The sequence below is a fragment of the Ranitomeya variabilis genome, chromosome 1, assembly GCF_051348905.1.
Source record: "Ranitomeya variabilis isolate aRanVar5 chromosome 1, aRanVar5.hap1, whole genome shotgun sequence".
Lineage (NCBI taxonomy): Eukaryota > Metazoa > Chordata > Amphibia > Anura > Dendrobatidae > Ranitomeya > Ranitomeya variabilis.
In genome coordinates, this window is record NC_135232.1 from 1141075783 (window position 1) to 1141088967 (window position 13185).

A 13185-nucleotide genomic window follows, 5' to 3' on the forward strand; every position below is an offset into this window, starting at 1 on the left:
AGTTTCATATATCTCCAGTATTTGTCCTGGCTGTTCAGGAATACTATGGTTCAATGACAGGTTGACTAATTCCATACTACCAATATCCAAGACATCAGAGGGTCGATTAAGTGGTTGATGCCTATTAGTAATCGAAACCGGAGTATATTGAGTAGAGTTGGTATTGGTATATGTGGAAAAAACAACAAATTACCATTGGCTGCGTCTGGTATTGAACATCCACAAATCTACTATTGATAACCTATCCTATGGATATGTCGGTAATTTATGCCTAGACAATACCCTTAACAATATTTGTGTTCTCATACAGATAGGTCTCAGAGAGGAGGCTCAAGCTGCAGCTAGTTGTCTTACAGCCAGAACAAAATTAGTAAAGAAAAGGAGGGAGGTAAAGCTAATCTTCTGGGACACAAGTTAATCCATTCTTCACACAAGTTTTAGCTTTAATTGCAATATGAGGCAAAAAGGATCAAATGAAGTTTAGGTAATAGGAGTTGTGATTTTATTTGTGTTATTTTTTTGCAAAATTCCTTTCAAGAAATGAGTGAAGAGTACAATTAAAGAAACAGAAAATGAGACAGCAGGATTCACAAAGTTAATATTAGGATTACTAATATTTCCCCTCTTTAAAACATAAATTAACTGTGATTTATTACATGTTTGGGAGGTTGAGTTCAAATTCTGCAGCCACACCCACATCTGTTCTCATTAGAGAAATCACTTAAGTAGGACGTGCCTGACAAAGTGAAGTTGACCAAAAGACTCTCAAAAGCTAGATATGTGACAGATGTAACAGAGTCTGGATACAACATGGAGAACGTTCTGCTGCTTGGAACATCCTTCAACATGACAGGTTTGGCAGTGGATCAGTAAGGATGTGCTAGCCAGAAGAACTCTGACTACAATTAGGTACTGAGCTGAGATCCTCAGACCCACTGTTAAACCATATGCAGGTTCCATTTGATGCATGACAACGCTAAGCCTTATGTGGCTGAAATGTGTCAACAGTTTCTGCTTGATGAAGGCATTGATGTTATGGGCTGGCCTGTTCATTTTCCAGACCTGAATCCAATCGATCACATCTGGGACACTATGTCTCATTCCATACACCAATGCCATGGTTCACCACAGACTGTCCAGGAGTTAACTGATGCTTTAATCCTCATCTGAGAGCAGATCTCTCATGAGTACATTTGCCGCCACATCAGGAGCATGACCGGGTGGTGTAGTGAGGTCACACAGGCACGTGAAGGCCACACACACTACTGAGCATCATTTCCTTTTCTTGAGGCCTTTCCACTGAAGTTGGATTAGCCTGTTTGATTTTCAACTTTCATTTTCAGTATCGTTTCAAATTAAGTCCTCTATGAGATATTAATTTTTGATTTTAAGTCCTCTGTGAGATATTAATTTTGATTTTAAGTCCTCTATGAGATATTAATATTTTATTTTAAGTCCTCTATGAGATATTAATTTTTGAGTTACATTGATTATTTTTGTTCTATTTTTCTCAACACATTCCACTATGTAATGAATAACGATTTACAACTGGAATATTTCATTCAGTGAAATCTAGGATGTGGTATTTTAGTGTTCCATTTATTATTTTAATTTCTTCAACAGTGCAAATAAAATATGAAAGCAAAGCTGAAAGAAAGATTAGCTTTAGGTAGAATGTACAGATTACAAAATGTGAACTACATAGTTTTCTTATTGAAGTACTTTAAAGAGCTTTTCTTATTTTGGTATCTTGAGCTAGTCTAAAAAAATGTTTTTTTTTTCTCTTTGCTACCCTTGCAGTCCTTTACTGTCCTTCTATAAGTATGTTCTTGCATTTATTTTCGCCATAGATGAGATTAACAAGAATCCATATATTTTACCTAATGTAACTCCTGGATACCATGTGACCGATTCCTGCAACAATGAAAATAAAGCCATAGAGAACTTACTACAGATCTTATCCGGTCCAGGAGACATAATCCCCAACTATTCTTGTCTCCGTAATGGCAAACTGGTGGGTGTAGTTGGCGATCAGTCAACGAAGACGTCATTACAGATAATAGAACATTTAAACGTTTATGGTTACACACAGGTAAGTATTGTTTATTCTTCGGAATTATTATAAAACCATAAACAAGATTTTGATTATAAACTGTATTGTTAATGGATTTTCATATGGACAATCCCATCAGTACCTGAAATGTAATTTTATCAAATAAAAATCTTGAGAAATAGTAATTAGTTTAAGATAAAAGCAGCTCTACATTTCTCCTGTATCAGTCACTAGAGTGAAACGGTGTCCAATGGATTGAGTTGAGTACCATGTGGTATATGGTCACCTTAAGTCTTTTGGTAATCTCAGTAACTCTCTATTATAATGTGAAGTCCCAAACTCAAATATCTATATATCTATAAAACTTATTAGATGGACCAATTCTAGATTTTCTCCTTAGGTGAAAAATGAAATGTTGTCCGTACCTGTGGGGCAATTTAAACCTGCAGTGAAAAGAAAGACAATTCCTTAAATGTTTGGTGGAGTTTCACTTTTAAGTTATTCATTCATTAATATTTAATTCCTTTGGGGGATTTGAACCTGTGACCACTTGATTATTTTTAGGACACATCACTGTCTCCTATAAAGAAGTACAGCAAAAGAATAATTATTAGTGCAGGAATACAGCACAACAACCACTATCAGTACATGACTACCAGTTCCACTATCAGTGTAAGAATACATGAACAAAACCATAATTAGAAAAACATCAACAGAACCATCATTGGTACATTAATACATCACCATACCCACCATAAGTACATTAATATACAAGTAAAACCAATATCACGGCTCAAAAACAACGCTCGAACCATCATCAGTACAATAATTCACCAGAGTCACCTGCCGTACATGAATGCAGCACCAAAACAGCCATCAATACATGAATATATCACAAGTACTACCTTCAGCACAGACATACAGCTCCAGAACCATCATCAGTACATGAAACATTATTAAATCATCCATCAGTGCATTCACATATCACCAGAACCCCATCAGTACATTAATAAATCATCAGAATCACCATTAGTATGTTAACACAGGACCAAGACCGTCATCAGTACATTAGAACATCTACAGCACTAGAATCAGTACATGAATACAGCATCAAGCTTAGTACAATAGTCAATTGTAGGGTTGAGCGAAACAGATCGGACATTTTCAAAAGTCGCCGACTTTCAGCAAAGTCGGGTTTCATGAAACCCGACCCGATCCCACTGTGGGATCGGCCATGCGGTTGGCGATCTTCGCGCCAAAGTCGCGTTTCATATGACGCGTTCCCCGCCATTTTTTCAGCCAATGAAGGAGTGTGGGCAGCGTGATGACATAGGTTCTGGGTTGCTTTGTGCGGCGTCACAGGGGGTAAAACCGCCATCTTAACGTTTGGGATATAGCGTTTTACACAAACTTTGCTTTGCAGGGACGGAGAGAGAGATAGAGGGAGAGAGACTTTATTCCCCCGTTGACTTACATTGGGTTTCGTGTTTCGGTCGATTCCGGACTTTGCGCGATAATCGGCCGATTTGACTCGACTCGACTTTTGACTAAGTCGGGTTTCGCGAAACCCTACTCGATCCTAAAAAAGTGAAAGTCGCTCAACCCTAGTCAATTGCAATGTCATGTCAGCACTTGCCATATACGTAGGCTTCAATTCAAGATATAACTCCTAGTATGTCCTTAACATTGGTAATTCGGTGGCAGTCGTAATCAAGCTACAGATCCTTCAGTAATCACAACACTGATGAACTATTGTCTACAGTATCTGCTCTCATCAACTATAGCCTCCATGCCATCCTTATATTTCATAACACACCATCAAGTCTTGTGATCTATAAATCTATAACAGCAGCAGCATCTGCCCTTATGAACTGTGACCTCAACACAATCTGCCCTTAAAAATCTTTGATACAGAAAGTTTCTATAAAACTGTGATATATACTTGAAGCATGGGCACTTTTTGGCAATTATGCATTATTTTTGGATTTAATGTAAATTGATATCCTCGCTGCTACTTTTTTATATACAGCTCTGGCAAAAATTAAGAGACCACCACATCAAAACCCTGTCATGGGCAGCCCAATCTCCAGACCTGAACCCCATTGAAAACCTCCGGAATGTAATCAAGAGGATGATGTATAGTCACAAGCCAACAAACAAATAAGAACTGCTTACATTTCTGTACCAAGACCAGTGTGAAAGACTTGTGGAAAGCTGCCAAGACGCATGAAAGCTGTGATTAACAATCATGGTTATTCCACAAAATATTGATTTCTGAACTTTTCCTGAGGTAAAACATTAGTATTGTTGTTACTAAATGATTATTAGCTTGTCTTCTTTGCATTATTTGAGGTCTAAAAGCACTGTTTGTTTGCTTTTATTTTGACCACTTTGCCTTTTCAGAAAAAAATACAAAATCTATTGCTTTGAAATTTGCAGACATGTTGTCAGTAGTTTATAGAATAAATGATAAATTTACATTTTACTCAAAAATATACCTATAAAGAGAAAAATCAGACAAACTGAACATTTTGCAGTGGTCTCTTAATTTTTGCCAGAGCTGTTTATTGAGAGTTTTTTCCAGCCTCGCCTTTTTCCTATCACCTTTTCCTGATTTTTATCTATGTCATCATTTTAATCATATATAAATAAAATGTAGTAATTTTAATTGAAGTTCATTTTGTCACTTCTAATATTTGCATATAGTTAAGTATAAGTTTGGATCCCTATTGCAAATACTTGTTTATGTATACTGGGCCAAAGCCCCTATATACAGCATGAAGGCCCATAGTTCTTATATACAGTATGATGACCACCACACCACATCACATGCACGGCTCAATTTGGTGGCTGCCACCCGGTACTGCCCCTCTCAATAGCGGCCAGATCCCAGTCCAATTATGGGTGCAATACCCTTACGGGGCCACTATTGCATTGACAGAGCTATGCTGTGCACCTCCGCAAGTCCATACACTTAGATAACGCTAGCACCGGGAACAGTTCATCTGTGGGACTGCCAGGGTTCACATCTCTACTTTTTTGACATTGATGACTTAGCCTAAGGAAAGGCTTTTAATATAAAAGTGTAAAAAGTGACAATGCCTTTAAGCATTATACTTGTGCTCAATGTGAATGTTAAATCAAAATATGGCACTGGCAATAGATGTGGTACAGTGAGAGAAAATTATCGTCTATATCATGGCAAAAATGGTGGGAAACTCTATCAGCACCACAGGTACTTATGGAATCACCCCAACAGAAGTAGTATAAATCACAGTTCACAACTGGCCAACTTTGCCTCTGGCAAATATGTCAGTGATGATAAAGTGGAGGGTGCCATGGAAGATATGTCACAACTAGTGTTGAGCGATACCGTCCGATACTTGAAAGTATCGGTATCGGAAAGTATCGGCCGATACCGGCAAAGTATCGGATCCAATCCGATACCGATACCCGATACCAATACAAGTCAATGGGACTCAAGTATCGGACGGTATTCCTGATGGTTCCCAGGGTCTGAAGGAGAGGAAACTCTCCTTCAGGCCCTGGGATCCATATAAATGTGTAAAAGAAAGAATTAAAATAAAAAATATCACTATACTCACCCTCCGACGCAGCCTGGACCTCAGCGAGGGAACCGGCAGCGTTGTTTGTTTAAAATTCGCGCTTTTACTTGGTTACGTGAAGTCCTGGCTTGTGATTGGTCAGGGCAGCCATGTTGCCGGGATGCGGACCAATCACAGCAAGCCATGACGAAATTACGTCACGGCTTGCTGTGATTGGTCCGCGTCCCGGCAACATGGCCGCCATTAACCAATCACAAGCCGGGACGTCACGGGAGGCTGGACACGCGCCCATTTTAAAAAGCGCGCGTGTCCAGCCTCCAGTGACGTCCCGGCTTATGATTGGTCACGGCGCCATGTTGCCGGGACGTGGACCAATCACAGCAAGCCGTGACGAAATTACGTCACGGCTTGCTGTGATTGGTCCGCGTCCCGGCAACATGGCCGCCATTAACCAATCACAAGCCGTGACGTCACGGGAGGCTGGACACGCGCGCTTTTTAAAATGGGCGCGTGTCCAGCCTCCCGTGACGTCCCGGCTTGTGATTGGTTGCGCCGCGGTCAACCAATCACAAGCCGGGAGGCTGGACATGCGCGCATTTTAAAATTTTAAAATGGGCGCGTGTCCAGCCTCCCGGCTTGTGATTGGTTGACCGCGGCGCAACCAATCACAAGCCGGGACATCACGGGAGGCTGGACACGCGCCCATTTTAAAAAGCGCGCGTGTCCAGCCTCCCGTGACGTCACGGCTTGTGATTGGTTAATGGCGGCCATGTTGCCGGGACGCGGACCAATCACAAAGCCGGGACGTAATTTTAAAATCCTTAAGGACCTGAAATTACGTCACGGCTTGCTGTGATTGGTTGTGTCTCCCATGTGACTGCGACGCAACCAATCACAACGCCGGAACGTAATTTTAAAATCCTGAAGGACCTGAAATTACGTCACGGCTTGCTGTGATTGGTTGCGTCCCGGTCACATGGGCGGCACGCAACCAATCACAAGCCGGGACTCACGTAAAGGAAAGAAAAGCGCGAATTTTAAACAAAGAACGCTGCCGCTTCCCTCGGTAAGGTGCAGGCTGCGTCGGAGAGGTGAGTATAGCAATATTTTTTATTTTAATTCTCTCTTTTACACATTTTTACATTAATGTTGTTTCAATACCGATACCCGATATCACAAAAATATCGGATCTCGGTATCGGAATTCCGATACAGCAAGTATCGGCCGATACCCGATACTTGCAGTATCGGAATGCTCAACACTAGTCACAACACTCGTCTCAGTCACAGCAGGATGATGTTACCTCTGACAGTAACATCAGTAGCCTGAGTCTGTGTTCTGTGCAGTTCATCACGTCCTCCTTTCGCCATAACACATAGACCCGATTCATCAAAATGTTTTTACCAGAAGACTGGCATCAACTGTTTGAGAAGTAAATTTTTATGTAATTGTTTATTATTGCTCGAAGATGTTGAGACTTTTAGTGTTTACCCAATAGTTAGGCCAAAATGGATGTAGCTGGGAAGGAATCATGATGGATCAGTAAGAGATTATGTCTGTCTGTCAAATTCATCAATAATGGTGACATTTCTTATGCCAGAAATTTCTGGTGATACGCACACCGCTGATCAAGGTTCTTAGCGCATAAATCGGCCAATTCATGTATGCCCTTCAACCATGACAAGGTGACCTCCCTCTGATGGGTCCCTGTTCTACTGTACATGCCACTCTTGGACTTATTCTGCATATTTATCTACCTATATATTCTTTATTATCCATCTATCTACCTATTATCTATTTATCTATTATCTATCAATAGTCTATTATCTATCTATATATATTTATGTGCTGTTTCTTGTTCTTTTTTCTATCTATCTATTATCTATCTACACTACTGTTCCAAAGTTTAGGGTCACTTAGAAATTTCCTTGTTTTTGAAAGAAAAACACACTTTTTTCCAATGAAGCTAACAGTAAACGATTCAGAAATACACTCTATACATTGTTAATGTGGTAAATGACTATTCTAGCTGCAGACGTCTGGTTTGTAATGCAATATCTTCATAGGTGTATAGAGGCCCATTTCCAACAACTATCACTCCAGTGTTCTTATTGTACTTTATGTTTGCTAACTGAGTAAGAATGCTAATGGATGGTTAGAATACCCTTGAAACACTTTGTGCAAGTATGTTAGGACAGCTGAAAACAGTTTGGCTGATTAGATAACCTATAAACCTGACCTTCCTTTGATCTAATGGAGAATCTGGAGATTTATATTTCTGGTTCCATTAAACTCTCAAAATGGCCAGAAAATAGAACGTTCATGTGAAACTTGACAGTCTATTCTTGTTCTTAGAAATGAAGGCTTTTCCATGCAAGAAATTGCTAATAAAATAAAGATTTCCTACAACGGTGTGTTCTACTCCCTTCAGAGGAGAGCACAAACAGGCTCTAACCTGAGTAGAAAGAGAAGTGGGAGGCCCCGCTGCACAAGTGAGCAACAAGACATTAGAATCTGTAGTATGAGAAATCGACACCTCACAGGTCCTCAACTGGCAGCTGGCAGCTTCATTAAATAGTACACGCAAAATGCCAGTGTCAACGTCTACAGTGAAGAGGCAACTCCGAGATGCTGGCCTTCAGGGCAGAGTGGCAAAGAAAAAGCCATATCTGAAACTGGCTAATAAAAGGAAAAAATTAATATGGGCAAAAGAACACAGACATTGGACAGAGGAAGATTGGAAAACAGTGTTATGACAGAGAAATCCAAGTTTGAGGTATTTGGATCACACAGAAGCACATTTGTAAGATGTAGAACAACTGAAAAGATGCTGGAAGAGTGTGATGCCATCTGTCAAGCATGGTGGAGGTAAGGTGATAGTCTGGGGTTGCTTTGGTGCTGGTAAATTGGGAGATTTTGAATAAGGAAGGCTATCACTCCATTTTTCAATGCCATGCCATACCCTGTGGACAGTGCTTGATTGGAGCCAATTTCATCCTACAACAGGAAAATGACCCAAAGCACACCTCCAAATTATGCAAGAACTATTTAGGGAAGAAGCCCGCAGCTGGGTATCTATCTGTAATGGAGTGGCCAGGGCAGTCACCGGATCTCAGCCCCATTGAGCTGTTGTGGGAGCAGCCCGCAAAAAGTGCCCATCAAGCCAAACCAACTTGTGTAAGGGGCTTCTGGAAGTATGGGGTGAAATTTCTCCAGATTACCTCATCAAATTAACTGCTAGATAGTGTTGAGCATTCCGATGCTGCAAGTATCGGGTATCGGCCGATACTTGCTGTATCGGAATTCCGATAAAGGGATTCCGATACTCTTGTGGTATCGGGTATCGGGTATCGGAACAACATTAATGTTAAAATGTGTAAAAGAGAGAATTAAAATAAAAAATATCGCTATACTCACCTGTCCGACGCAGCCGGGACCTCAGCGCAGGAACCGGCAGCGTTGTTTGTTTAAAATTCCCGCTTTTACATGGTTACGCGAAGTCCCGGCTTGTGATTGGTCAGGGCGGCCATGTTGCCGGGCCGCGGACCAATCACAGCAAGCCGTGACGAAAATACGTCACGGCTTGCTGTGATTGGTCCGCGTCCCGGCAACATGGCCGCCATTAACCAATCACAAGCCGTGACGTCACGGGAGGCTGGAAACGCGCTCATTTTAAAAAGGGCGCGTGTCCAGCCTCCCGTGACGTCACGGCTTGTGATTGGTTGCGTCGCGGTCAACCAATCACAAGCCGGGAGGCTGGACACGCGCCCATTTCAAAATGAGCGCGTCCAGCCTCCCGGCTTGTGATTGGTTGATCGCGGCGCAACCAATCACAAGCCGTGACGTCACGGGAGGCTGGACACGCGCCCATTTCAAAATGAGCGCGTCCAGCCTCCCGGCTTGTGATTGGTTGATCGCGGCGCAACCAATCACAAGCCGTGACGTCACGGGAGGCTGGACACGCGCCCATTTTAAAATGAGCGCGTGTCCAGCCTCCCGTGACGTCCCGGCTTGTGATTGGTCAGGGCGGCCATATTGCCGGGACGCGGACCAATCACAGCAAGCCGTGACGTAATTTCGTCACGGCTTGCTGTGATTGGTCCGCGTCCCGGCAACATGGCCGACCTGACCAATCACAAGCCGGGAATTCACGTAACCAAGTAATAGCGCGATTTTTAAACAAACAACGCTGCCGGTTCCCTCGCTGAAGTCCCGGCTGCGTCGGACAGGTGAGTATAGCGATATTTTTTATTTTAATTCTTTCTTTTACACATTTATATGGTTCCCAGGGCCTGAAGGAGAGTTTCCTCTCCTTCAGACCCTGGGAACCATCAGGGATACCGTCCGATACATGAGTCCCATTGACTTGTATTGGTATCGGGTATCGGTATCGGATTGGATTCCGATACTGTGACGGTATCGGCCGATACTTTCCGATACCGATACTTTCAAGTATCGGACGGTATCGCTCAACACTACTGCTAGAATGTCGAACGTCTGCAATGCTGTAATTGCTGCAAAGGGAGCAAAGATTGAAGGAGAAAATTATTATTTCAAATAAAATATTTTTTCGAACCTTGTCAATGTCTGGACTAGATTTTCAATTCATTTGGCAACTCATTTGATTAATAAAAGTATGAGTTTTCATGGAAAACACAAAATTGTCTGGGTGACCCTAAACTTTGGAACCATAGTGTATCTATCATCTATCTATTATCCATCTATCATCTATCTATTATATTATCTATTATATATATCTGCCATTCACTTCTATTTTCTTGTGCATAATTGCTGTTTTATTTTTCTAGATCAGCTATGGTGCCACAAATCCTCTTTTATCCAATAAGAAGATGTATCCATCCTTCTTCCAAACTCTTCCTAGTGATGAAACTCAATATCTGGCAATAGTTAAACTTCTCAAACATTTTGATTGGACATGGATTGGCGTTATTGCCTCCGATGATGATGGAGGGCACACACAAAGTCAGGAATTAATGAAACAGGCAGAAGTTTTTGATATTTGCATTGAGTTTATTCTAAAAATGAAAACTGATGATTTCACAAATGAAGAGAACAGCAATGAAAAGAACAGAAGGATATTTCAAAAATCAACCTCAAACATTATTGTACTTTGTGGTACAATTTCATTTCTCACTGTACAATTTATAGAGGAACAAAGCATTTCAGGAAAGGTGAAGACTCTGATTATACCAGTGGGGTCAAATATTCACATTCTTTCATCAGTAAAACGTAAAGCATCATGTGATGGCAGCCTCATATTTTCAGCATCAAATATAAAGAACCCACAGCTGAAAACATTTTTAGAAGATATTAGTCTTGAAAATCGTCCGAATGACCCTATACTTGAACATATTCTAATGGTATACCTGAGCTGTAAACCTTCAAACCCCATCCTAAAAATGTTAGCTGCAGAAAAGTATCCACACAAACTTAAATATTGCAGCAAAACTGTAAAACTACAAGAAATTGGCAGCAATCATTTTTACACTGAAACTTTCAGAACCACCTATCATGTATATATCGCTGTCTATGCCATGGCTCACGCTCTACATGAAGGCCTTCTTCATATGCCAAGAAATTTTAATTGTAAATACATGTTACAGGTAATTTAACCCTTTTACTCCATGTGTATTAGACACTTTTCTTCTCTGGTAATCATGACAATTTTCAAATTTTTTACATATGTAAGATGTCCAGGCCGGTAGTCGTGGGCGAGCTACTGCTTCTACACACCCTGGAACTCCACAAATAAACAATGTCTTAGTCCATCAAAGTTGTTCTGTATTTAATGCAGTGTATTCACTTTAAAGCTGGAGGTTTTTGCAATCTCCATGTCCTTTGGTCCAAGATCAGCTGCACACATCAGTAGACACTTGTTTTGTTATATCAAATTCAACTTTAAAGGACAGTTCAGATGTAACAGTCTTTAATAGGGTTGAGCGACTTTTACTTTTTTAGGATCGAGTCGGGTTTTGCGAAACCCGACTTTGTCAAATGTCGGGTCGAGTAAAATCGGCCGATTATCGCGAAAAGTCGGGGATCGACCAAAACACGAAACCCAATGTAAGTCAATAAGGAATCAAAGTCGGCAGTGAGTGGAGGACAGGAAAACACCAACAGTGCCTATTTTAATGTCAAAAACATCAATTCTTGTCACTTAAGCTTGTGAATCTTAATTTAACTTATAAATATAGTTAGGCATTGAAAATTGGGGGTCATTTGGCTAAAGTTGTGGGGAGGGGGGGTAGGGCTGGCTCAAGTTTTTTGTGGGCCCAGGAAACGCAGACTACGTCACGGCGGTGGAGCCGGGAGAGGTAAGTATTAAAACTTTGCAAGTGCTGTAATCCCGAGCAAGCAGGGGGGCACTTGTTCGCATTGGCACTGGCACAGAGCCCCTCAAAGTACGGCGGTGTGTTTGACGGCGGGGGCGCCTCCCACCGGCAGAGACACTTTTGCGTAATATGAGGGGCTCTGTGCCAGTCACGTCGCCAATGAGTATGCTCCACCACCTGATGAAGGAACCTGCACTTTCATCTGCACCTTCTTCTTTGTCCCCGTGTAAGGTGGTATAGTATGTGGGAAGGGGAACCTGACTTTCAGCAGGGTCAGATTCTGGCTGTGTAGAGTGCAAGGGGAATGTAGTGGTCTGGGTCAATGTACCAGCAGACTCATCTAGCAGTGGCGGGGCAATGGGCAGGATGAGGAGGAAACACAGATATAGTCCCAAAGAATAAAGTAGGCTAAATGCAGTTCAAAATTGGTAACAGGAGTAAACAGGCGGCACTGCTTTGTTCATTGGAGGAGAACACCAAGCAGCGGCAGACACCGTTAGTAGGCCCAACCAAACAAGTAGGCCAAATGCAGGCTAATATCTGATATAGGCCGAAAGCCTGAAAACTGAAGCTCAGCTATATTCAGTGGAGGAGACGAGCAAGGAGCAGCAGACACCGTTACTAAGGCCCAACCAAACAAGTTGGCAAAATGCAGTTTAAGATCTGATGTAGGCCGCAAGCCTTAAAATTAAAGCTCAGCTTTGTTCAGTTGAGGAGAAAAGCAAGGAGCGGCAGACACCGTTACTAGGGCCCAATCAAACAAGTAGGCCAAATGCAGTTTAAAATTTCCTATAGGCCGAAAGCCTGAAGATTGAAGCTCAGCTTTGATCAGTGGAGGAGACAAGCAAGGAGCGGCAGACACCGTTACTAGGGCCCAACCAAACTAGCAGGCCAAATGCAGGTTAATATCTGATGTAGGCCGAAAACCTGAAAATTGAAGCTCAGCTTTGTTCAGTGGAGGAGAAAAGCAAGGAGCGGCAGACACCGTTACTAGGGCCCAACCAAACAAGTAGGCCAAATGCAGTTTCATGTGTTATGTAGGCCAAAAGCCTGAATATTAAAGCTCAGCTTTGTTCAGTGGAAGAGAACACCAAGCAGCAGCAGACACCGTTAGTAGGCCCAACCAAACAAGTAAGCCAAATGCAGTTTAATATCTGACATCGGATGAAAACTGAGGCTCAGCTTTGTTGAGTGGAGGACAACTGTAATGGGA

At 41.9% G+C, this 13185-nt stretch overlaps 1 protein-coding gene across 1 annotated transcript in view; it reads left to right on the top strand.

Moving 5' to 3' along the window:
* The first annotated feature begins 254 nt into the window (after window positions 1-254).
* LOC143800697 (vomeronasal type-2 receptor 26-like) overlaps window positions 255-13185 on the top strand; it is a 67956-nt gene continuing 55025 nt past the window's right edge. The window contains exons 1-4 of the mRNA XM_077281205.1: window positions 255-260; window positions 311-388; window positions 1823-2092; window positions 10428-11243. Coding sequence (XP_077137320.1) covers window positions 255-260; window positions 311-388; window positions 1823-2092; window positions 10428-11243 — 1170 coding nt within the window. The remainder of the gene's footprint in view (window positions 261-310; window positions 389-1822; window positions 2093-10427; window positions 11244-13185) is intronic.